Source organism: Puma concolor, chromosome C2 (assembly GCF_028749965.1).
Source record: "Puma concolor isolate L17-30 chromosome C2, mPumCon1.1.hap2, whole genome shotgun sequence".
NCBI lineage: Eukaryota > Metazoa > Chordata > Mammalia > Carnivora > Felidae > Puma > Puma concolor.
The window spans coordinates 112,287,609-112,315,566 of NC_141675.1; the positions used below are offsets into that span (position 1 = coordinate 112,287,609).

The window sequence follows — 27,958 nt, forward strand, 5'->3', positions numbered from 1 at the left end:
CACATTTTTGAAAAATGAGGAAGGATCATTCTGTGAAATACTACATATGGTATTAACAAGAGTCATGCAAATGAACAGTGCTCTGGTTGCTTCCATGATTAAACATTTCAATGATTCAGAATGGTTTTAACAATTACGTGAATGAAATTTTGTATTGACTAATAAACACACAGCCTCAGATTAAATTAGTGGATGCAAAATGTATAAATAAGACTAGCATAAGAAAAGACATCATGGTATAGCAAAGAAATGGGAAAATGTGCACTTGCACATAATATTATTAAAGGGCACAGATTAAAAGTACATATACCAGAATACTTCTATGAAGTTCTACCCCAGTTTCTACATTCTTCATAGGCATAGAATCTTTCCAACTATCCATCAAGTATTACCAAGTAGTACTAGAATAAAACATGGAGAATTATTTGATCTGAATTCTGATAAAATATGAAGTATCCTGGATTCCAGAATGAATAGAATATCCACATAACAAAAGGTCTACATTAACTATGATGCACTTAGTGCAGGATACTATATGATCAGATATGAAACATATTTCACATATTCTCTAGGCAAACTCTTTAGTTTCCATGTAATAAGTTCCTAACAGTAGCAGGTTCAGAAACATACAGGGCCAATGAGTTGTCTTTTCAACGAAAATGTAAAATATCTGCAGCTCTAAATAATTGTTGAGTTCACGAAACAATAAAAAATTCATTAGCTCATATAAATTTACTAAATAAGGAGATGACAAGGTCTCAATTAACCAGTCAGAAAACTGTATTCAGAACTCTTCTGTAACATTTTCATTCGTTTGACAAATTTCTATTGAATGCGTAAATGCTGGGCACTTCTCTAGGTGCTTCGCGTACATCTTCATGTACATGATGAACAACATGTACAAGAAAGAAAAGGGATGTGTCAATGAACAAAAAAAGATAAAGCTCCCACCTCCATGGAGGTGATATTCCAGTAGGAGAACCAGACAATAAATAACATAATAAGCAACTAAATGATATTACAAATTAGAAGGTGGTTAAGTGTTATGGGGATAAAAAGGAAGAGCAGTCTAAGAGAGGACTAGAAATGCAGAAGTGGGATGGTCAGGTAGACTTCACTGAAATTATCAGCCCTGAGCAAAACTACAAGGAGTTCAGAATATTAGCTCAGTGGCTCTTGGGGGACAGCATTCTAGGCAGAGTATGAGCAATTGGTCCAGAGGTCTGAAAGTGGAATATACCCAGCATGTGTGAGGTTTTTTTTTTTTTTCTTTTTTTTAAGATAAGACAATTACACCAAAGTATGTATTGAAGGTACAAATCTCCTATTTAATTTCTGGAAATATCACCATATCCCACTTATGTAAATTGTAAACATAGGTCTATAATGCATGAGAAATACCTAGAATGAAGCTCATTATTTCTGGATAGCGGATTTTGGGTGATTTTTACCAACTTCTTTCCATTTCTCTGTATTATTAGTGTTTTAAGCCAATGATCATTAGATTTACATATACAATATATTTAAAGACCAAAAAAAGTCAACTTCTGTTTATACAAATTTACAAATGACTGAAGGAGCACACTGTGTTAGAAAAATACAAAACAAAAATCATTTATGTTTGCAGCTTCACTAGTATTTATTCCCTGTGCATGTGTAAATAAATACCTATGTACGTTTTTTCTTCCTTTAGGAGGAAGATGAGAAAATAACATGGACTTTGGAATTAGGCAGACCTGGTTTAACTCTCAATTCCAACTAAACTGCACAGTGTTGGACGTGCTATCAAAATACCAAATTCTCCACTTGTAAAATGGGGATTCACATATTCATTAAATCTCTATTAAATGACCCCTAAATATCATTGTGGGTGCTAGGAATACTAATGAGAATGAGTAGGGAGACAGAATACATAGATGAGGAGATACAGCAACCTATGAATGCTGTGACAGATACCAGTGCCAAATTAATTTAAGGAAGGATTAATTAATTAATCCTAAGGATTAAGTTGGAGTTTACCAGGAGGCTAGGGTTGGGGCACTGAAGGGAGCACAATTAAATGTAAGGAGATGTGAAAGAACTAGTGTCAGGTATCAAAAAACTACTACAAGCACCACACCTCAGCACAGAGTTCTTGTGAGGCTTACCAATACAACACATGGGGCAATGATTTGACAGTGTGGGGTGTATGTACCCACACAAAATAGAAGTCATTTGTTCTTGAATCCTTGGGATCATCTTTGCCTCCTCCCTAGCCCTATATCTCAGTAGCTCTTCTTTTTCACTATTCTACCAAAGTTCATTATACCTCACTTGGCTGGACGGATCCAAACATAGTACTTAACCAGTATTGAATCCTTTCTATTACATGACTCTTGTCTAGCATGGTGTAAGCATTCGCCTGAGCAGTTCCCATACTGGTCTACTGCCCTATTGCTAGAGACATTGAACATGTCACTTACTCTCACATGTCACTTACTCTCTCAAGCCACTTGTACCTAACAATGCAAAAAGAGTAACAATGAATACTTTCCAAGTGCCAGGCATGGTACAAGCCCCACACATATATTGTCACGTTTGCATCTCATAACAATCTTACAAGAATGGTACTACCATGGGCCCCAATCCCTTACATACAATTTCAAAATCTACTGAAAAAGTACTGAAAGCCAGTAGTTTTAAAAATAAGTTTGTAACAAATTCACCAGATAAAACCCGAACTGAATGCATATAAGAGTATATATCATTTTTATTTCACTTCTAAATTCTCATATCACTTGCTATGGAAATACAAATGCGTTGTTTATGAGGCACTGCCTCAGACCTTGTTGGGGCGGTTGTCTAACACATCTGATTACTATACAACATAATCTTTCTAAAAGCTGAAAAAGTCTAAATTTCAAAAAACCAATGTAAGAGTTTCAGATATCATGGATGAGCAAGCTGAGTTTAAATAACTTGTTCAAAGTCACATAGCTAAAATTTAGTCTAAAATTTAGGTCTCAAACCCAGGCGATTTGGTTCTAGCTCCTAGATTCTTAACTATCTAGCTAAACTTGCTCTGAGTGTACAATAAATGCCAAAGATCTCCAAAGCTCTAGGGCACTGTCTCACTTAACTACCCTTCCTGCTTCAACTGAAGTAGACTTCTCATCATTTCGAAGACATATCCCCAGCTTTCCAACTTCGAAGTGATCTTTGCTCAGAATTCCCTATCTTCCGATGCTGCTTTAACAATTCCTACCTATCTTTTCAAGCTCCGTTTAAATGTCATTATTTTCAAGATAATGTTCCAGATTTTCTCAATCACAAATGAGTTTTCTACCTCACTATTTATAGTACTTTGTATCTCTTTGGGGGGGAGGCACTAGACAAATTCAATTTCTTATTATAGTTATTTGTGAACTTGTCTCCTAACTGAACTGTGCCTTCTTTCAGGGCTGCGAAGGACCACATTCCATTCATCTTTATATCCCCAGAGCAATAGAACAGTGCTATGAATATCGTTATTGTTCCATAAATGTTGGTTGCAAGAATAAAGAGCTAACAGTATTTGAATGACTTTTGTAGTGATGTATATAGGTGATATTTAACTCTCAAACAATGACAAGTTTAATCTTTCCCTTTATAAAACATTACCATTTTCAAGAGGAATTTTCATAAAGAAAGGATTTTCTCTTGTTTCTCATGAGATTAAGCTTAAAAAAAGACTGGGAAAGAAAAACAAACCATTTCTATTTATGAACAACTAGACTCTAATGCTGGCTCATCACCTTGAACTTTAGTTCCCACACAGAAATTATCCTAGTAGAAAAGTGAACATCATAGACTCTTTTAACTCTGATAAATTTAGTTAGCATCTTTATATTTGAGCCATATATCAAGAGCTTTTTTAGTGTTTCCTCAAAAGATGGCCATAAAGAGAGAACACAGTGGAATTTCAGGTCCTTCTTATTTTTTCTAATCTTAAATAGTTTCTAAGAAATTATTAGACTTGCAAATTTTATTTTGTTCCTACAAGGGTATTGTTGAAGATGACATTTTATACTGATATATTATTCTGAATATACAAATTCTAAATGCTTTACTATAAAGAATTTATTTCTAATATTTTCCAGAGGTAGGTTTAAAAAAAGTGTTTTCTTTTGAAATGTCCATTTCTTATTTTATGTAATGAACGACTTTAGGTGGAATTATGAAGGACTTCAAAATGAAATACTAATCTTAAAGAGGACCAGCTGACATAATAATTTGCACATGGAAAGTTTGGCCTCTATTTTTCTTGCAGTTTTTTTTTTTTTTCTTTTAGGTTAATGATGTATATATGCATATTATGCGCTTTGAACTGGCTTTCTAGTGATGGTTTCCTCCTTATTCCACCCACATTTGCAAATGACTGGCTAGGATTAGGCCATCAAACGAAACATGTTAACTGGTCCATAAAGAAACTCATCCAACAGTCCTGATCTCAGCAGTGTCATGCTCCATTCAAAAGCTCTATTATTTTTCTGAGTTAAATAGCTTGGTTAACATGTTTTTTTATTTTTGCTACACACTTTAGGGTCTCTATGCTAAAATCACCTATTTTTGTTGTTGTTGTTGTTGAAATGTATTCTGTGGAGACACCAAAGAAGAATTTTATTCCTTTCAAAGGCCCATGAGAACAAATCATTTAGGCATATTTACAACCTTTCTTCATATTTCTCATATTCAATCCATCCAACTCCTCTCTGACTTCCTTTGCATGGCCTATAGGCCCTCCTATTATACTGAACCATTGCAACATATCTTTAATTTGTTTCTCCTGCCTCAGATCTCTCTAATTTACCCTCCTGTCAACTGTTAGAAGGACCTTTCAAAAACGCGAAGCCATTAATGTTACTTCCTGGTTCAAATCTCTTCTCTGGCTTCCTGCTGTCTCTGGGATGGTCAGGAGCATTGTGTGACAGACTTTCTTTCCATGCTATGCTGATGCCTGCTCCTCTAGTCCTATGGTCCTAACAATACAACTGGGTACAGTTCATGCCAGGTTGCTTCATCCCTCCATGCCAGTGCCCAAGCTGTTCTATCAAGAACACAAGAAATAGCAGAAAATCTCAACATTTAACTATTTCTCTTGACATTTGTTGGTTGGGGCAAAAGGTGTGGAATGGCTGGTAAACATTTAATCTAAACTCAGGAGACCAGTCTCTGCCTTTCCTGGACTCAGGTCATCATGCTAACTTACACTGGTCTCTTCTTCACCTGCAAGCTCATTAGGATCACTTTCATTAGTGCTCTCAAACCAAGCACTTAATTAGAAAATGACTTTTGGGAGAAGTTCACCAGAAATTCTATGTATACTGCTCTTACCTCAAATGGACACAGGTTTTAGTACTTAGCACTAGTAATGCTGAAGTGCTGTACAGTAACAAGTCACACTATCATAAAAATATTCACATTTTTCATTCATTTAACAAGGTTGAACAATGTGGTTAGGCTTCTCTATCGTTATTTGGAGAAAAAAATTCAGCAAAACTTGCCTATGGAAAGTGTTAGCCAACAAAGAGGCATAAAAATAGTCAAATTATGAATAAAGGAGTTTCTTTTAAAAAAAATTTTTTTTTAACGTTCATTTATTTTTGAGGCAGAGAGAAACAGAGCATGAATGGGGGAGGGTCAGAGAGAGAGGGAGACACCGAATCCAAAACAGGCTCTAGGCTCTGAGCTGTCAGCATAGAGCCCGACGCGGGGCTCGAACTCATGGACCACGAGATCATGACCTGAGCCGAAGTCGGATGCTCAACTGACTGAGCCACCCAGGCACACCAGGAGTTTCTTAAATCTGTGTAGAGAATGGTTTCAATTTATGCTGTATATACAAATAATACAGGCCAGTCTTTGAAAGAAATATGACTACTCTAAGTTATATATTTATGTTTAATACTACCATCTGGGGGTGCCTGGAAGGCTCAGTTGGTGGAGCAGAAGACTCAATCTCAGTGTTACAGGCTTGAGCCCCATGTTGGGTGTAAAGATTAAAAATAAAATCTTAAAACAAAAATTACCATCTAATCTTTAAGAACTTCAAGTTTACATATCTAGTCTCCTAAGATGGGAAAAAATTTCAAATGTGTTTTCTGCAAAATATGGCTTTCTAGGGAGGTGTCCATTTTTGACTACTTTGTATTGTTTTATATCTGGGTAGACCACCAGGTGACTTTTAGAATGAAGATAACTGTAACTAGAGTGTTCTACATGACAGCATTAGATAAATTTGGCTTTCTTTCCTTTTCATTCTTCCATGTTTAGCCAAAATAAAACCAATAGGCATACCTCAAAAGGGAATAATTTTAAAGTCTTTTCAAGTTCCAGTTACTAAGGGTTTGATTTAATAAGATTCTCAATGACTTGACTTTTCTAAAATGTTGCTTTACCTAACAAATAAGTTGCTTTGTTTACGTTCTTCATCCTAGAAATATTATTTTTTTTATTAAAAAAAGTCCAAGCCCCAACCAATAATTATTAAAATTAAATACTATTCTTTAGGGGCTTTTCTTTCAAAGCAAAGATTTTGACTGTCACTTAAGCACATACTACACCTCAACTGTGAGCACCAACACCTGTGACCTGGGCAGAGAATGCCTACAAGTGGGGGGCCATGTCTTAAGCTACTTATTTAATCTTCCAGTCCTTACCGCTCAGTGCCTCTGGCACCTACAGAATGTTCAGTGAGAGTCTGTTCAATGAAGACTGAATGAAATGTCCACAAGTAGCAAGTGGAGGTAGTAGAATGAATAAGATTGTTGATCTATAAAATACCTTAAATTCACTCAAAAAAAAAAAAAAAAAAAAGGAACAGACCAAACCCCAGCTGCTTTCAACATTTATGCTACAGTTGTTTGTGCTTTACTTTCTAACCATAACAGTACTTCTAAAAGTAGTTAACTTATTAAGTTATCACTGTATCCTGAAGGGTAACTGACACATTTATCACTTAATCTACAAGTGGAGAAACTGAAATATAGCTAGAGAAAAGGAGAGAGACTGAGAAACAGAGATGGGGGTGGTGGGGTGAAAAGGAGAGAAAGAGAGAGAGATTTATTGTACAGGAAAAGGAATATTTCATAATGAGTTCAGACTTCCATTTTCACATTCACCTGGTACAGTTCATGATTCATGGTTAGAACCCATACTCTGGAACCAGACTGCCTAGGTTTGACTCCTGGATCTGTTATTTACTAATAGTGTGATCTCACAAACACCATGTGCCTGTTTCCCTTAACTGACTAGTGGTGATCATAATAATACCTACTTCATTGGGTTGGTCAAAGGATTAAATTAAATAATATATATGTAAAATTCTTAGAACACTATGTAAATCACTGGAAGTTCTGTTTAAGTGTTTGCCATTATTATTATTATTATTATTAGTAGTAGTAGTAGTAGTATTCTTTCAACTAAGCCAGAGAAAACGAAATTTATTTTGGGGGTTAGAGTGGGGGCATGTGTATTATGTGGAATTCTTTCCTGAAAACCGAACATTATGTAGAACCTATTTATTTAAAACAGATAAAAGCAGTTTTCACTTTTAAAAAAATTAAATCTTTTAAAAACTTTTTTTAAATGTTGGGGCACCTGGATGGCTCAGTCGGTTAAGCATCTGACTTCAGCTCAGGTCATGACCTCATGGATCATGGGTTCAAGTCCCGCATTGGGCTCTGTGCTGACAGCTCAGAGCCCGGAGCCTGCTTCAGATTCTGTGTCTCCCCCGCTCCCACCCACCCCTCCCCTGCTTATGCTCTGTTTTCCTCTGTCTCTCAATAATAAATAAACATTAAAAAAAATAAAAAAAATTCTTTTAATGTTTATTTATTATTGAGAGAGAGAGGAAGAGACAGAGTGCAAGGTGGGGGGAGGAGCAGAGAGAGGAAGACACAGAATCCTAAGCAGGTTCCAGGCTCTGAGCTGTCAGCACAGAGCCTGACACAGGGCTCGAACTCATGAACCATGAGATCATGACCTGAGCCGAAGCCAGACGTTTAACCAACTAAGCCACCCAGGTGCCCCATAAAAAAATTAAAGCTTTCTTTAAAAAGCCAACCTAATTAATCAAAAGGCTTGAAACAGATATAGCAACACTTTTTGTCTCCAAGTAGAATTATTACAAATATGTGAAAACTGCTTATATTTACATAAGTATAAATCCAGAAAAGAACAATATGTGCTAATATTTTGACGTCATGATGCAGCATACTAGCCCTTCACTTGTTACTACACAAGTAAGTGGTGTGCTGTGAAGACATGACATTTAACTGACTGCTGTGTATTTGTGGTTGCAAACAGTGACCCCTGTTTTTGCAATTTTACATGTGTGGATACACACAGGGCTGCATTTGGGTATGCAGAGCCACACCCTTCCTATTCAAGTTTATGCTGGTATTAAAGTTTAAAGATAATGTGACGTAGTGGCAGACTTCACGAGGTCTAAAAAAACCCCAACAAAATAAATGAACAGAACAACATAGTTATTTAAGTTGGTAACTCTCCAATGTGATGACTTTGGTATGTAAGTCATTTTAGTGATTTATTAAAATTCCTAGACAGGTAAAATATTCATAAAATAAAATTTGAATCATATGTTTGTGGAACTCCTAAAGAGCACAGAGTAGAACCATTTAAAAACCATTGGACTGGAATTCTGATTTCACCTAACATATAGAAAGCAGAAAAGAATGTCACACCCTAAAAAGAGGAAAAAGCTGAACAAAATATAAAACATAACACTCCTTGAGCCCAGAGAGCTGAGGTCACAGGGTAAATAGCCGGAAGTCTAAGAAAGGACAGGATCCTCCAAGGAAATTTAGAACCTGTGGACTGGCTCACCTGTGGCAGAACACAGAGCAAGAGACATCAGGCACTACAAGCAGCCAAGAATTCTGCTATATATTTAAGATATTGCTAAAGGACAATTACAGGTTGGAGCAAGAATCCAGGACTCTTGGGAGCCTCAATTACAAGGGTGTTCAAACCCACTTCCCAGAGTTCCCATCAGGTTCTCACGAGAAAGATTGAAATGGTAGGAAACCAGAGAAAGCTTCTGAGCAGAAGAGAACAAGACAGAAGAAATGTTTGAAAGGACAATGGTCACAATTTTTCCAAAAAACAATTAAAGACTTCAAATCACAGGTCCAAAAAACCCAGAGAATCATAAGTAGGATAAACAACAATAAAATCATGTCATATTCAAACTGTTGGAAACTAAAAATAAAGAGGAAATCTTGAAGACAGCTAGGAAAAAAAAAGACCCAGTACATAAAGAAGAATAAAGAATTGTAGCAGACTTTTTGCCACAAGCTGTGCAAGCCAGAAGCCGATGAAGTAACATCTTTAAAGAGTTAAAAGAAAACCACTGGGCTTAGACTGTTAATTTTTAGAGTAAAGCCTAGACCTAGCAATCTAGCAATCTGGCTGCAGTTCCCTTGTGGAGTTACTGTTCCTAAGTTCATGGTGTCAATATGTTTGTTTCGGACATGGCTTAATAATTTACCCACAACACCCAATAAAAAGGCATCACCATATTATCATCCAATTCTATCCTGTATGCATGATTTCTGTAGAACTGTTGTTTAGTTATAAGCAGGAATGTGTAGCATATGTAGGTCACCGTATCTTTTTCCTCTCTTCAAATAGACCAATAGTATCACACACTTATAACGCCTTACTATGCTCTACTCTCTAAGTGCTTTATATCCATTAAAAGTGAGACATTGTAGGGGCACCTGGGTGGCTCAGTTGGTTAAGTGTCCAACTTCAGTTCAGGTCATGATCTTGTGGTTCGTGAGTTTGAGCCCCATGTCAGGCTCTGTGCTGACAGCTTAGAGCCTGGAGCCTGCTTTGGATTTTGGATCTCCTTCTCTCTCTGCCCCTCCCCCATTTGCACTCTTGTCTCTCTCTCTCTCAAAAGTAAAATAAACATTAAATTCTTTTTTTTAAAAAAGTAAGACACTGTATTACTGTTTGCTTGCTACCCAGAGAACATATGCAAAAAAATGTATATTATTGATTTTTTAAAAACTTTCTTTCTATAATCCACTGAGTATTTGGCATGAAATGACACAAATATACTCAGGATTGTTGAAATGCTTCTCTTCCCAGACTATTCTACCTAAAATAGAACTCTCTCTTCCTCCAGGTCCCCTAGTACTGGGGTCACTTTCTATCTGCTTGTTCTAGTTTATTTTTTAATAGCACTCATTACTATATGAAATATTGTATTTATTTATTTGCCTGTCCCTTATTAGTCTCCTGACTAGAATGTACAACAGAAGGGACTTTGTTTCTCTTGGTCACTCACTGCTGTATCTCCAGCACTTAGAATGGTTCCTGGAACTAGATAGAATTCATTATGTATTTGTTGAATAGATGCACAAACGGATAAGTGAATACGCGAACAAATAAGAGAAATCCCTTTCACCTAAGGAATCTGGTAAAGTTGGGATGGGGAAGAGCAGAAGCAGGTGGAAGTTGAAAGCCTGCTAGGTAGAAAGTGCTTCACTGGCTTAACTGAGATCATGTACTAAGATGCTCAGCACAGTCCCTGGAACGTTAGCAGACAGTCAATATTACTGATTGCAACTACTGATTGTTGTTCTTATCTCATGAGCTTGTCTTAAGAAACCATTGAGAATTCCCTTTCGAAAAGGTTCAACAACACACTCATGTTTCCAGACGTAGGAAGTGGTAGACCCAGATATGGCAGACACCAGAGTCCATGCCCAGAGGTGGGAAAGAGAACACTGAAATGTTCATTATCTATCTCTTTGAAGCTTGCTTCATGTACTCATTTTTCTTCTTGCCTCCTGAGGGCTAAATTATAATCTTCAGTTTAATATAATGAATGAATTTTAATTACATGTCCTAAAACTATAAGCTCTTTCTTCTTAATTGCATTTTAATTCTTGCTCTCTCTCTTTTAAAGTTTATTTATATTGAGAGAGAGAGTGCACATACAAGTGAGGGTGGGCAGAGACAGAAGGACAGAGACAGAATCTCAAGCAGGCTCCGCCTTGTCAGCACAGAGCCCGATGTGGGGCTCGATCACACGAACCATGAGATCATGACTTGAGCCAAAATCGAGAGTCAGACTCAACTGACTGAGCCACCCAGGTGCCCCTATTCTTGCTTTCTAACTTGTTTGACTTGACAGACTTAAAGTCAACAAGGTTTAAAAAAAAAATAAGCTTTACTAAAATTAAAAAGAAATATCAGCTTTATGAAGCCCACTAAAAACTGCAGGTCCACATCATAATAAATCAACCTGTGCTTGAAAGTACAAACTGTATATACTGGCACCCAATTCAGCTAAGATAAAAATGACAAGTCTTTCAATGATAAATTGTCCTCTCCATATTATCCAATGGAAATATTCATATTGTCCAATACCTACAAGCAATTAGAAGGACTGAGTTTAACTTTCAAATTAAAAGACCATTAAAATGGAGCAATCTGTCTCTGAAAATTCAGAGAACCTTCTTGGTCTTAAGCTTGGAAGGAATATGGTACATAGTTTCAGATTTCCTTTTATCACAGAACAATCCAGCCAGCTATTTGGAACTGAAGACTGGAAAAAACTGGGATAAAATACAATTGTAAACTATGTAGGGTCTTTTACAAGTTATTTATGAATTATACATTATCAATCAAGGACAGCTAAACTTTAGACCAAATCTGTCCCACCCCCCCTCACCCAGACCTCAAATACTAGGCCTAGGAAAAGAGGTACTGAACATTTGACAGGATGCCTACATCCAAAATTTCTACCTTGCTCACTGCTACCTAAACCACTGTTTACATGCAAATACATTTCTCTCTCATCAAGTGTGTAGTGTGTCCGTTATCCTCCTAACCATGATGGGGGTGGGGAGGATTTGCTTTCAGTCTATTACTTACCTATAGGATGTGAGGATGAATTCTATAAGACTGGGGACAGAGATATTGGTATGTTCCATATAATTAAGCAGACATTAAATGTCTACCAATAAAATCTGGCAATACAATTAAAAATGTCAAAATAACACCTGAGGAGCACCTGGGTAGCTGAGTCGGTTAAATATCCAACTCTTGATTTCAGCTCAGGTCATGATCTCACAGTCGTAGGATGAAACCCTGTGTCACATTCTGTGCTGAGCGTGGGGTCTGTTTGGGATTCTCCCTCAATCTGTCTCTCTTCCCCTTTGCTCTCCCCCTTTCAAATACCCACTCCCAAACCAAAATAAAAAACCAAATAACACCTGAAACTAATCTAACATTGTGAGTCAACTATACTCAAATAAATAAAATTAAAAAAAATAAAAAGTCAAAATAGGCAAAAAATAAAAAAATAATTTGCGTATGTATTTAGACCCGTATATTTTAGATTAGTTTTATATGAGTATATAGTTCAATATTTGGAAAGAGACTCAATGAACACTCGTATTGAGATGGGATTTATAGAATTAAGGTATTAAAACAAACCAGCTTTTGAAATGTGTTACTTTGCATACACACAAAAAAATTAGTGTTTACTTACTGACCTCTTATTAAAAATGAATTCTCAAACCAGTATTTAAGAGTTTTTAACACATCCACTAATTCCTTATAGAGATCACAGGAAAAGAGAGAGACAGAGAAATATTTTCATTTATTTCCTTTATGCCATGAGTACATAATGTTCCTAATTTCTCACCAAATTCACTGAGTTCTAAAACAGATCTTGAAATCTAAATTTCAGCTTTTTTTTCATCCAGGTAGCCTCATTTTGCCCTTCATCTTTCTTAAAAATTGTCATTCCATCCATTACTCTTATAGTTCTGCACCTAATTTTGTGACTAGATAAAAGGAAAGCTCTTAGTGGTTTCTGCTCCAAATTCTCTGGCCTGTTTCTGGCTCTTGGCTTTTATTGCCATAGCTGTGAAGATCAAAAGATGCTCTTTGCTGAAGTGTTTACTGCCTGTAACATACCCTCTCACAACAAAGGAGTTCATTATTTACATCTAACATGAAAGAAAAAGTTCTAAAGTAAAAGGCCTGCATTAGACAGATGCAAGTGATAGAATTTTCTTGCCCCACACTCATGGAAATTCACATCATTAACACCCAGTCAATCTAAATGTCTTCAAGAGCAAAAAAACATCTTAGGGAGGGGGTTGTAACTCTGGCTTTCTTATGCAGTTCTCTGGCTTTACTGGTACCTTCAATCTTCCCCAAAACGGTGGTGACATGGGCTTATTTCACAAGCATAGAAAGATCTCGCGACAGCCTGTGGAAACATGAACCATTATTTACACTGGAAAGAATGACTGGGAGCAGCTGTGCCCAGAAGTAGACAGCAGTAGAGGTAGAAAATGGGACTGTGTCGCCAATCTGTTATTATTGTAATAACTAATGGAAAGGAATAAAATGGATTACCAGTGCTAAATCAAACTGGGAGGTTTCCGATGCTGCTGCTGGACACTGGCTTCTCACGGTTTATGATATCATCAGACTTCTTGATGAATTTACAGTCTGGTAATCCTACCATGGCATTAGTTTTCCACATGCAAATCCCTGGAATCTAAGTAAAGTTCAGCAAATGAAGAGGACTAGAGTACTCCATTGGGTCAAGTTTATTTCAACATAAGGGAAGGCAAAGACTGGTTTTCCTCCTATTCCTTATCAAATTTATTAAGCCCAGGAAAAGATTTGTTTGAATGACATCTTTTTCTATACTTTGTGTATTTGTCTATACCTTTTTGTCTCTGCAGTATTATTATCCTTTTCCTATCAGAACCAGATCCTCTCATTAATATTTGTACTGATTCACTTACTGTTTAGCCAGACTTCATTATTGATATTTAACCACTTTACCCATTTGTTGAATATACTCCCTGTCAGTGTGCTAATTATATGCCTAACGCACATTTTTCACCTAGGCTACATATACTAGGCGAGGAGCTAGGGCTATGTAATTCTACCTACACAAGACCCACCAGAAGACTGTGCAGGTGGCTTTTTAGGATGACCTAAATGCAGAGGACCCAATGTGATCATTCGTTCATTCATTCATTCACGCTAGAAAGCTACTCTGCTCCCTTTTATGGGAGTGATATTGCAGGCAGAGGGCTGCTCTCAGCAGCTGGAGAGTCAGGGAGTACCTGAGACCTACCCCAGATCTTCCTATTACTCCACAGAGTATGGCCCTGCTCAAGGACCTGGCTCAAAGCTATAGCCCACCGAGATCTCAGTTCTCACACTCTCATAGTAACTTAGATTAGGAGTGGCTATAGGACAGACACTGATGGGGGAAGTGGCAATTTTAGAAGTGAGGTTCAGATACACCAAGCGATGCCAACATATTTTCATCTGTATCTCCTATGAGGCCTGGTTCCTGAATCCAAGACCTATATTTCTACCTAGATTCTACAGACATATTCAACATATAGAAAAAGAAGACTCCTCATCTCTCCTTCCAAATCAACTTTCTTTTCTTGTGTGGTGATCTGAGTTATTGGTTCCAGTAATCCACTCTGTTAGACACCAAAACCTGCCAATGCCTGCTGTTAAATATCCTGTGAATACACCCCCTCCTCCTCAGTCACATGGCTAGGACCACTGCTAAGCATATATTCCTTCACATGGATGACCACAACAGCTTCCTAACTCATCTCTGTGCCTCTAATCTTTTCCCCTTTTAATTGCATCCTTGCTGACATTTATCTATAATCTGCTCATGCTTAAAATCTTTCAGCATATCTTTCTACGCTTTCAACTATAGCATAGAGGATGATGTTTAAGTTTTTTAAAGTGGTAAAAAGTCCTCCAAGACTCACCCCAGCTTCAGACTTTCCTTCTATCACTCTTTCTTGGAAACTTGACTTCTACCATTCTGATTCATGTCCCACATACAGAATGTCTTGTCGTTTTCTGAATGAACTGTGTTCCTTGCTCTTTTCCAACCCTGTACGTGCAATGTCTAGAATTCCTTCCCCTGCTTGTCCACTAGTAAACTCCTACAAGGAAACCAGGGACATGCTAGGTTTCAGTCAGGCAAGGAGGTGGGGAAAGTGTTCTGCCACAAGGAAATTTGGGAGTAAAGGGAAACACACAGAGAAAGGGGTGGGGAAGCACAAAGCATGTATGTATGAGACTTCAGAAATAACTAGGGAACCATGTTCATCTCCTTTATGGCATTTACCTCAGTTTATTATATAAGCAAGAGGAGGTCAGTGTCACACACCTTATACACTGCAAGGCGTAAAGAAAGGGTTGTGGGGGTAGGGTAGGTATTCCCTACTTAGAGAGATTGCAGCCTCTGAAGTGATACTACCAAGTCTGAAACTGGGCTCTAGTACTTAGGAGATGACGGTGGGCAAGTTACTTATTTCTATGCTTCTGCTTCTTTAGCTGCTAAGTGGCAATTTACTTCAGAAGGTAGCTGTGAGAAAAAGAGTTGATATGTATAAAGTATGATGCTGAACAACATGAAATTGCTATTTTTATAGGTCCAAATGCTCAAATATCAGCAAATTCTTATAGTCCAACCAAACATTTTATCATCATCATCATCATCATCATCATCATCATCATTATTATTATTAGAGAGAATGTGAGTGGGGGGGAGGGGGCTAGGGAGAGAGAGACAATCTTAAGCAGGCTGCATGCTTAGCATGGAGCCAAGTGTGGGGCTTGATCCCATGACCCTGGGATCATGACCTGAGCTGAAATCAAGAGTTGGATCCTCAAGCAACTGAGCCACCCAAGCATCCCCCAAACATTTAAAACAAAGCTTAACAAATAGCACACACTCAAAAAGTTGTTCTGTCTTCCCCTAGATGTTTCTGAACATTACTCCCTAATGCCCCTGGTGTAATAGCCCCTTGTTTGTTGAAGTTTATATCACACTGATGTCCTCTTACCAATCTCCTGGTCCCTTTACAATATTTACTCAAGACTAGAGCACCTGGCTATTACCTTTAACGTCTCCCTTGTTCTCTCACCATAATGGGTGACATTACCATCCATCTAAACAATCCATCCAATTCCTTACCTTCCTCACAGCCAGGATAACCCACATCCAAGGTCATGTCCTGGAACTGATTATCAAGTGGAATTGCTTCCCATGTAATATCTGAAGATGACCACAATCACTGACCTTTCCAGTTCTCTCATTCTTTTGTTCTCACCACCTTTGCTCTTCAATCTCAGGAAAACCATAGTTTCTGGACCTCTTTCTTAGCCTCACTGCTATATCCAGCTGGGACAGTAATGGCTCATCACCAGACCACTTTCTCACTAATATCTTCGTATCTTCATATACGTTGGACCTCTGACCTTTTGTTTCCCTTGTTCCAAAAACCTCATTACAGGATCAACAGGATCCATTCAAAAATACACTTTCTATATTTCTATGACATAGTTGTTGAGCATAGTTGGAGAAAATCAGCTTTCGCATTGGTGCCACTATAAATTTGAAACTTTAATCTCAAGTAGGCCATCAATTCTGCTCAATTTCTTACTCATCCTTGCTTAGCTTGCTCTTATTTCATTCAGTAATGTTTTCAAACTGTCACCAAGCTCAAAACCCCAACTGATACCACATCCTTCTCAGCAGATGACATCATATTCTACTTCACTGAGACAATTTATACATACTTAATTTCGATATCCTGAAATGCCCTACTTGATGAACATGTATCAAATTTCTCTTCTATTTTTTCTTATTTCTCTGACTTTTCCTTTTCAGACTCCCTCATGGGTTTCTCTTCTTTTGTTTGCCCCTTGAATGTTTGTATTCCTCAAGGTTTTACCCTTGGTACTTTGCTTTGTTCATTTTACTTATACAATCTCATTTGTTCTGGATTTTATACACCATTGATATGGGGTGACTTCCTAATCTGTATTTCCAGCCTAGATTCTCTCCCAATGCCTGACATATTTACTTGGATGGCCCACAGGGACTTAAATTGAACATATTCATTCATTGGTTATTCCCCCCCCCCAAATAGTATTTATTAATGACCTATATGCAGGACAAGTCCTATCTTAAGACTTACTTCTCACTACTAGCCCAATTAAACTTTAGGCTATAGTAATACCAAACTTTCTATAGTTTGTCATTTCCTATTGGAAAACAAACAAACTAAACACTGAGGGCCTTTGGACATGCTAATTTTCCAGCTTGTATTTACCTTCCTATGTTCATTTCAATTTTTAAGACTTTATGAGAAGTCTTGCTTTCCAAGAAGCCTTTCTTTTTTTTTTTTTTTTTAAATGTTTTTTTTTTCAACGTTTATTTATTTTTGGGACAGAGAGAGACAGAGCATGAACGGGGGAGGGGCAGAAAGAGAGGGAGACACAGAATCGGAAACAGGCTCCAGGCTCTGAGCCATCAGCCCAGAGCCTGACGCGGGGCTCGAACTCCCGGACCGCGAGATCGTGACCTGGCTGAAGTCGGACGCTTAACTGACTGCGCCATCCAGGCGCCCCCCAAGAAGCCTTTCTAAATTTCCATGCAGGACTAAGTACCTTTGATTACTGCATTGACTAGGATATGCTAAAACTACCTATTTGTACATGTCTTTTCTACCAGATCTCCAGAGCAGGGATTAGGGTCTCTCCAATGAACAGCAGACTGCTTGGCACATGGGTAATAAATGCTTATGATTACTCAGCTAGATGTAATCTTTCCCCTCTTTAAACATTTAAAATCCTGTAGTACTTTTCTAACTTTCCCCAGTAATGTCACATATATCTATTTGTAAATTTCATTTCCGTTGTTTTGTTAATGCCAGTTTAGATTTCTGTGTACGCTATGCCTCTTTCATCACATCCCTCAAAATCATATATATGATAGGCAATCAAGAAATATTGGTTGAATCGAGCTGAAATTAACAGAGAAAACACTCCCATATTTACATTTTCTATCTCTGGAATTCTTCACTGGGGTTCTGTAGTTCAGCGCTAAGATTTCCCAGGTGTCTTTATGCTATAATCAAGGTCCAAAAGAATGTGATCAGAGATGTTCTGAGTATTATTCAAGCTCCCGATGTGTCACGAGAGACTACTCTAATGACATATGTAGGATGTCCCATCCATGTATATGGACTCACTGTATTTCCTCAATTCATAAAACAAGGAGGAAAGTTGGGACTCTTAGAATAAAAATTCATTCGACCCAGTGGATCACTGTGTACCACACGTCCTCCTGCAATGTGTTAAATCTAAGCTCTTATGACCTAAGTTTATTTCCAAAAAAATAAATACTTATATTCATTTCTCATAAGAAGTTTCAATCTCAGTGTATATAGAATGCTTTGAGCTCTCTGTGAAAGGAATGATGTAAACATTAAGACATTATTACTAACATTATCCTCTAGATAACCTCATGAGGTAAGTATTCATGTCAGAGGGAATATTATTTTACAGGCAGAGAAGTGAGCTGATTTGCTCAAAGTCAGAGGTAATGGGAAAAGCCAAGAACATACTCCAAGAGTCCTGAGCTTGTATTCATAGCCAGATCTAAGCCAAGCTTTTCAGTCTTTCTGGGGGTGTGAAGAGAGTCTAAGAACTTTATCCTTCCTTTTTTTGGTCTGTTCTTGTCCCATCTCTCCTTCCTCATCAATTTTTCCTACTCAAAAGGGAACCAAAAGAGAATGCAATGGGCACTTAACAGCCATCTAAAGCCCTCCCTGTGCAGCATCTGGGGTAGTACCAAAGTTCAGTCAGGCATATTCCATGTAACTTCTATTCAGGGCTCTCATTCAAGGCAGCCCAGAGCTCTTGCAGCCTGAGTTAATTCAGTTCTAGTAAGCTGCTGTGTCATCCAACTATAGCATGCTCCACCGAATTCATTCTCTTTGGCCACATCTAGTACAGGTGGTCCATTTAACTTAACAGAGATCCCACTCTCCAAATAGTTTTTCCCTTTTTTTTTTTTTTTAAGTTTATTTATTTTGAGAGAGAGCGAGCATGTGCACAGGTGAGGGGCAGAGAGTGAGGGAGAGAGGGAATCCCAAAGCAGGCTCTGCGCTGATAGTGTCGTGGGGCCTGATCCCATAAACCATGAGATCATGACCTGAACCAAAATCAAGAGCTGGACACTTAACTGACTGAGCCACCCAGGAGCCCCTCCAAATAGTTTTTCAAATATAACACACTACATTTATTAGGACAATTCTAAGTCTCCAATTTTTTTGATGGGCCCTGCATAACAATCATTCAGGAGAAACAGAAATCTGCTAGACTCAATTATATCTAGTTTCATGCCCTAAAATTTTATATAACAGCAACAACAACAAAATCACAGTTATCTGGAAAGATTCAGGACTTAGACTGAGAAGAGGAAGAGAAAAGAGAGTAAGAAAGTGGAGAAGGTAAAGAAGTAAAGGAAAATGAGGGGGGAGCAAAACTTCGCTTTGCAAAAAAACCTGGTAACTTGTTTCCTATATTTAAGGAGAGGTGCAGAAGTTTGTCAAGGTACTACAGCTGATGTTTGATATGTGCTGATTCTATGGGAAGGGCATACCACATAATTTATTAATAACTGATAAAGGACTGAATGTACAGTATGCACTGGGGATTTAAAGATGAATAGAAATGTAAACTATCACAATTTGCTGAAATGATAGCTTTAATTGCTAGTAGGCATATATGCAATGGAGACAGAGGGGAGGAAATTTGCAAATTCATTAGGTCTTTGATTTGTCTTAACCTCAGTCCAGGTAGGCAGCAAAGAGTAGGATGAAGATTTATAACATAGAAACGACAGACTGAGTTTTACTAAGATAAAAGCCACATTTGTATGTCCCACTGGTTGGCACATAATCAGAATTTTCAGTGGTGTACTAGTAAGTGGTTAACAACTGGCTTTCTGAGGAAAAAAAAATCCTGATAGAGCATCTGATTTCCAAGATGCAAAATATTCCCATGATGGCTAATTTCAAGCTACCAAAATGACATAACTCAACATGGAGCTGGGAAGAGAACAGACATAAATAACCTCAAGAGCACAATGTACTAAAATAATTAGGAAGTGATGAGTTCTGAACACTTGTTATCTTTGTTTTCAAGAACTTGTTTATTTAATAGCAATTACAAGAATTTAATTTTTAATAATGACTGCGTGTAATATAAATAGTTCAAAGTTCTTGAAAATTTAACAGTCATGAGACAGTAAGGACCAGCTCAAACACACCACTGGACTCACACCCTAGTCATGACAGGGGAGGGGGTAGTAACCCATACCCATGTTTATTTAAAAAAACTGTTCCTCATTTTACTTCCTGCTGTCCTCTTCCTGTGCTATCCTACACTTAAGATCAGAAACAACTATTTCAGGTTCATTGTATCCCTCTCTTTGCCCTCTTCTCTACCTCCAGTGACCCTCAGTAACTGATCCAGCCCTCTATCAGGAAGAGTAACCATGCAGCCTAGTGCTGAAATCTGACAGACTGGGCTTCCTGATCACTACTAACTTTATAAACATTTGATAAGTGATGCTACTATTATTACTGTTACTCAATGCCCTGCCCTCCATAACTATATTTTAGATGCCACCACATTCAAATGGCATTTTGAAGCTTCAAAAATCTGTATCATCAGATTTTCAGGCTGTGTGGGATGGGAGGCACAGAAAGGAAGAACTGGTGGTAGGGGGAGTCTACTTCACTGTGGGAGATCTCTCCAGAGTCTACCATTTCAGCTCCCCATTCTTCCTTTCAACCTCCCAACCTATGCAGTCTGCTTAGGTGTCTTCCCAACCTATTCCCAAATGAAGAAACAATTTCTCTCAGGACTTATTTTATCTACAAATTGTGATTCTTTAATTTATCTGTTTTAAGAGATATTGTGAGAGTTAGGCCTATAAATATCAATTTCTTTGTTAAAATACAAACAAATCCAGACAAATACCTGGGAGAAACTCAGAGTTACAACTTAATTATTTATCTCAACTCTAAACGTCTGGAAAATCAACCATGACCTTGAGAGACCCTGGTGCTATTTCCGCAGGAAACACAGTGCTGGCAGGAACACATGCCACAGCACCTGACAGAGCAATACAGTTAAATATGACAGTCGGCACTGACAAAAACTTATTCCAACCTTTCATCCTTGATCAAAAATTACACAATTCCCATATATATTAAGAACACAAGAAAGAAGGTCATGAACTACTTAGTGTCAAAAGAAACACACCTGACTAATGTATTTGTTGTTTCACAATTTATTAAGTTCATATCCTTTATCTCACACTGGGGACTAAGTGACATGTTTGACTAGTAGGATTTAAATCTGCTGAGAAAATATATTCTCTTGGACCAGAGTAATCTTTCAAGGTAATTACTAGAAAATACATTTAGTTACAAAGCAATTTTATAAATTTATAATTTATCATAATTTACAGATCTAGATTTTTATAAATGTCTTAAGTACTCCAATAAATACAATAAAGAAGGTCACGTTTCTTTTTTGTTTGAATAGCAATGTTCATACACAAGGTCTTAAGCCAGGGAAGTTATTGTGTCTGCACACTACGGACTGACGTAATGTTAACTTAGGGAAGTGTTTTCTAGTTGTTGTTGGAAATGCAGTGGATGAATGGTATATGAAGATATAACCCCCTAGGCAGCCTGGCAATGCCTGGGGCCACTATTCTCAGGGACTCTTTGCTTCAACTGCCCTCTAAAATGATCCTCCGTTTACCTGATTGTCCTAAACAAATATCACCATTTTCTCTGAGTCATATCAGGAAACACAGGTTGGGGAGCATTAGTTTAGGGAACACTTCCTTTTGGGGCCTGACACACATACAGAAGATCACTGCCAAAATCCTGATTCAGTGAGCTGCATCGACAAGATATGGTACAAAGAACAGAGGTAGGAATTTGGGTGTGGCTCAGGTTTCCTCACTAATCTAGCCCCGAATTCTTAGCAGATCACTTTACTGTCAGGTCCTCTGATTGCCTCATCTGTAACATAAGTGGATTGTCCTTGATCTTCTTGAAGTGTTGAGCCAACAAGACACCCCCTAGATCTATGAGCTCCATATACCTCATATAGGGCTATACACTGTAAGGGAAACTTAGAGATAGACACAGACACTGCCTCTATTCTCAAGGAACTTGTAATCCAGCAAAAGATAGGATTATTAATGAAGATACACAGTAATGGGTAAACATAAAATCTAACTGAATTGTAATGAGTTAGAGGACTGAGAATTGTGTATAACTCTTAGATGGTACCTCCTACTGGGCATATAAATCTACGGTGTGAATTTGCATCACAGAACTAGTCTATGATCTCTGCTTTCATTTAATCATGCAACAGAATAATCACCATGTTCAAATATTGAAGATTATTTGAAGATTATCTGAAGATTATAAAATCATGTGTAATGAAGAGATTGGCTTCACCTGCTTGGTTTTACCTAGGTTTAAAGTTTCCATTATCACACATTTCAATTAAGTCACAAACACACTGATGCATATTCAGAGAACACTGACCAAGGAAAGGAGTGCTAAGCATATTCCTTTGAAAAAAAATTAAAATTCCCACTTGCTCAACATTCTTTGCTACCTTTCCAATCCTTTCATACAACTGTCCCACCTCATTTCTCCTTGGACCCACAGAGACCCTAAACTCTTTATTCCTCTGTTACATCCTTATGCATCAATGCACTCCTACTTTCACTTCTTTCCCTATTTGGCAGCACAGGGTCATCACTCCATGGATCACTACTTCAGCCTCTCTTAGCTATCTTTACCCCTTCTGTCCCCAGGAAGCACTTGCCTGTACACCCTTACAACGTAATCAATCAACCCTAGAGAAAAATCACACGTGCTTGAAAGCTGGGGCAACCGTACATACGTGGCTGCCAGCAATAACTGGCCTGGCTTGGTAACACTGCTAGGCAATTCTGTTTCCCTAGAAGTAAGGATATTTCAAACCTTGCCTTGTTACCCTAGTTTTCCTATCCTCTTTAGGCAGGCTAAACTCTCCATGACAGCGGCAGGAGGCAGGGAGATCAACTGAAGCTGCAGGCAGCCACAACTGCTAGTAAAACCCAGACCAACTCCTGAAAGCCATCAGGAGTGGGATCTCTTCTAAACAGTGATGCCTGTGGGTAAGGCATGAAACGTGGATTGGTGAATATCTGCTTTTTCACTGATCATGACCACACCAGTGAGTATGTGGTTGTGACCATCAACAGTAGGCAGGAGCCATTTGTAAAGATCTCTAATTTTGCAGGCTCAGTAAATTTCTTTTATCTATAAACTAAATCTTTCCTTACATATTCTTAGGGCCTAGAATCAAATACAAGCTCTGCCACTTAGCTTTCTGACCTATGGTAAGTTATTTAAGCTCTCTATCTGGGGACAATACAGGTATTTGCTTCATGTGGGCGTTAAATTTGTTAGTATAGCAGGACCAGTTCCAGTGTGCTGTAGAAGTGTTTACTATTATTATTATCACTGCTGTTGTTCCATGTATGGAAGTAACCCAAATATTCTCACAGTTACAAAAATGTTAAAACTGTATTATCACTTTCTTCCTCTTGTTTCTCCAAATACATTGTTGGGGAGATGGCCTTGTCACTGAATGAACCATGTCTGTCTAACCCTAATTAAGGACTGAATACATTCTTTCCCTAACAACAAAACATAATATGCAAAGCATTTCCAAACCTGTATGATCTCATACAGAACTTGCTATGTTTGCCATAGTTATTGTGTAATCAAGAAACAATAAATACCGTTCCTAATCAGGACTATCTATCATTCTCTACTTTCTTGTAATGTCTGACCTCATCTCCCCACCCCACCACCTGTCAGTCCTGCTTTCTGCTCCAGTACAGTAGGGATAAAGATCCCCATACAGTATCTCACCCAGGCAGAACCACTCTCACTTCCCTGAACTCCCCATGTACTCTCTCACCTTTAGCCTTTCCAACAGGCTTGTCCTTCTACCTAGAATACCCTCCTTCCTTCATTTATCCTGCTCCCTGGGGTGGCTCACAGTACTCTTCTGGACTTTGATTATATGGTGTGTCCTCCAGAAACCTTCCCTTGACACCCTCAATCCCCAATCACCAAGGCTGATTCGGTGCCTCTCTATAGCCCTTATCATTCTGTTATTAATTACACCAGAAATTCCCCAAATGCAGGGATCACGGCCAACTTTGTTCTCAATGCTTCCCTAGTCTCTAGCTGTGTCTCATACACACAAAGTTTGTACCCTACAAATAGACAAATGAATTAGGACATAAGAAAATAGTCTGATAGATCTAAAGATGTTTAATACCTAAATAGGGGACATGGCAAGATTACTGTCATTGTCTTCAAACATCTTCAAATATCATGGAAGAAGAATATTTATTCTATGTAGCTTTAAAAACAGGCACCAGGACCAGTGGTGTAGGCTCTGGGGAACTACATTTCAATACAATGTGATGAAGAACATTCTAAAATGTAGAGCAAAAGATATGCTGGCCAGTATTCAGCTGCAAATAATCGGAGGGGTTCACACAGGGCCTGGCAAAAAAGAACTGGGTGATAACCCAGTCTCCTTGCAAAGTTAAGATTCTATGACTAATAAAATTCTACTTCTGGGCACCTGAGTATGCATATGTAGGGTAAGAGTTGCCCCATATGCATAAGAGAGAAGATCAAAGGTCACATATTAATGCTGCCATGGGCCTACCACACCATGGGGTACTGGGGCAAAAGAACAGTAAGAGGTTTTTTAAAAAAAACAAAGTAATCCAACCCCAAACCCAGCATTCCAACATAGGGGACAAGACCAGCAAGAAGCAAATCCAGGTCCCCTGGGGCATTCTCCACACTACCTCCCTCATCCTGAAGGAGGCAATTTAACTTTACAACTTTCAAGCAACTTCCCATTAAAGTGGTTTCAACTTCAGATTTATTGCATTTTCCAAGGTTACCTCATTCGGGCTGTGCATAATCCAGAGGGACTCAAGGGGCCACACTGTAAACTGTTACAATAAATATTAACGAATATCGTGCCTGATAAAACCTGCAATCTGCAGACACACACATGCACCCACACAAAAAGGGACTTTTCACCTTATATGGTTACTTAAAAAAACCAACTCTTTTTACATTCCACTTTGTTGGTCTGCCAAACACGCAGAGTACATCTACTTTAAAAACACCAATTAAAAATATTAACAACACAAAAATATATAAACGTGGTTCAGAGCCAAGGGCACATAAATTGACATGGATTCAGACAGTAAGCAAACATAAAATAAGAAACAGAAACGACTACATCATCCAAAAGGAAGCATGAACAATAGCCCTAAATGTGAAAGTGATCTTCCCCTCCCCCCTTCCAGTTCCTTAATTCCTCCACCTCTGAGGGCACGCTAGTGATTAGGAAGCAGGCAAAATGATTGAAACAGAGAGGGATAGAGGAAAGGGCCCAAGAATGATCTGGGAAAGATCTGCAGGAGATGGGAGGAGTGGGAGGCAGTCTCATTTCACACTGTAACTTGGGGTAGCCACAGGGCTTTTATATTCCTTACCAGAAATGCCACATCCACAGGTGTCCAAATATCTCAAATACCTGGGCTGCATTACTGAGGAGCAGCTGTGGAAAGAGGGCTGGGCTGGGAGTTATAGTCTTTGGATTGACATTATTATCATTATTATTATTATTATTATTATTATCATCATCATCATCATCATCTAGGTCCTGGCACTTAACTTCTCCGAGCCTTAGTTTCCTCAATCTATAAAATGGGGATCCTAAAACCTACCTCTATAGCATTACTGAGAGGAATAACTAAAACGAGGTGTGCAAAAGTGACTATCTAGCTAGAAAAACACACAGAAAATCTCAATGATTTTGTTTGGAGAGAAAAGAACTGCTTGCCTTGGTACCTAGCAGGCTGAGTTATCACTATTTTTCTGAAGTTGAATTTAGCCCAGGCTGTGGGGCAGCCCATCAGTAATAACGAGAGGCATGACGCTGTGCACACTGTAAGAAATTAGTGCATAAAAGAAGGAGGGAGGCAGGAAAAAATGAAAGATGAAAGAACTAGGGATAATCCCAACATTCTTTCTCCAAGAGGCACAGACTTGTTGTACCCTCCATGCCGTTCCTTTGCACCTCTTACCTTATTCCTACCATAGTAAATGAGCTTGGGGTCTCAGCCAGGGTCCCATGCTCATAATCACATTGCTGGGTAATTCTAAAAAAAATTACATTAGTACAATACTTTCCATTAATTGTTCTCTACACAATTATCCCATATCCTCTGGAAGCTGCTTTGATAATTCATTGGAGACCCTCTATTGCTCTATCTTTGGAGTCTATTAAAAATAAAGTGTCTTGGGGCGCCTGGGTGGCGCAGTCGGTTAAGCGTCCGACTTCAGCCAGGTCACGATCTCGCGGTCCGTGAGTTCGAGCCCCGCGTCAGGCTCTGGGCTGATGGCTCGGAGCCTGGAGCCTGTTTCCGATTCTGTGTCTCCCTCTTTCTCTGCCCCTCCCCCGTTCATGCTCTGTCTCTCTCTGTCCCAAGAATAAATAAAAAAAAAAAAACGTTGAAAAAAAAATAAATAAAAATAAAGTGTCTTTATTACAACTAATTTTGTTTCTAATTTTTCCAAGATCTCTTTATGGGATGTAGCATTTTGGTCAATGGATTACTAAATTCAACTTGTCAGTCCACAAAAAAAAAAAAAAATATACCTGGAAAACCAAGATTCAGTAAATCCAGAGAACTGATGCAACCCATAGAATGAATTAGAACCAGATAAGAACGAAATAAACTAATTCTTCTTCATTCTTTTTATATTTATACAGAACTTAGAATATTTAAAGTTTGAGGTAAATGCAAACTGCTTGAATATTTATACAATTGTGTGTGTGTGTGTGTGTGTGTGTATTTAAAGTAGGCTTCATGCCCAGCATGGAGACCAATGTGGGGCTTGAACTCATGACCCTGAGATCAAGACGTGAGCTGAGATCAATAGTTGGGACACTCAACTGACTAAGCCACCCAGATGCCCCTATATGATAATATTTTTTAAAACATTATGACTCATCATAAAAGCTCGGTAATCCAAGCTCATTATCCCCACCTTTCAGCTAAAAAAAAGACTTGTTTAGAAACATCTGATGTTTCTACCTTAAGCATAAAGTAAAAACCTCTTAGGAAGCTAGATGAATCCCAGTATAGCTCTCTCTCTAGTTCATACTGATGTCTTCCCCATCCCTTCTCTGCTTCCTTTATAACATCACAATCCTCACTACAACCTCAAGCTCTAGACCCACATTCTGTTCTGCAGGTCTCCAAACAGGCTTTGCTGGTTCATGCCTCTATTCCTCACTATACCCACTCTGCCCCCAGCTCTCTTTCTGCCCTGCATGAACACTGAGATTTGAATCAACCTTCACTTCAAGTATTTTCTGAAATGATAAGCTTACTCATTGTTTGCCACTTATTTCCTGGGACTCCTCCTACTGTATGGTACATACAGCATGGCACAATTCTTCTTGGTTCCCAAACATGTCCTTTCTCTGTAAGTTCTGTGAAAGGTAGGATCAAGTCCTATGCCAGCACTTTTCCTCATGGGCCTCTGTAACATACCACTTCTTCATGGTCACTGACAAGCCCTAGTTCTAATCTTCATGGCTCTGCTCAAGTAGGGGTAAGTAAAATGGACTTTGGGTAGCTGATTACTTTCCCCTTCTCTTACTATTCCTTAAATTCAAATTAAACATTCTTTATTCTATTTTTTTTTTTTTTTAAAGCCAAATTCACAGAGTAGGGGCAAACCAGATCGAGGGGGCAGATGGCTCAGTTTTATAAAGGAAGACTGACTATAGCAGCTTAACTTCCAGACTTAGGGTGGAACCACTCTGCAGATGTTCACAGAAGGTCCCAGAAGGGGGAAAATCCCAATTATATACAGTACTGAAGAAGTGATTAAAA

The 27,958-nt window shown here is 38.4% G+C and overlaps 2 protein-coding genes across 5 annotated transcripts in view; one reads left to right on the forward strand and one right to left on the reverse strand.

Moving 5' to 3' along the window:
* The window catches only part of CMSS1 (cms1 ribosomal small subunit homolog), a 382,595-nt gene that overhangs the window by 201,857 nt on the left and 152,780 nt on the right, over positions 1-27,958 (reverse strand). For 2 of the 4 annotated variants that reach the window (XM_086675631.1, XM_086675630.1), the window contains one exon: positions 27,451-27,552. The exons of the other annotated variants lie outside the window; for them this stretch is intronic. In XM_086675631.1, the coding sequence (XP_086531757.1) occupies positions 27,451-27,552 (102 nt within the window). Of the gene's footprint in view, positions 1-27,450; positions 27,553-27,958 lie in introns of those variants that run through there. 4 annotated transcript variants of the gene reach the window in all.
* FILIP1L (filamin A interacting protein 1 like) overlaps positions 1-27,958 on the forward strand; it is a 303,663-nt gene that overhangs the window by 128,847 nt on the left and 146,858 nt on the right. The gene's annotated exons all lie outside the window — the stretch shown is intronic.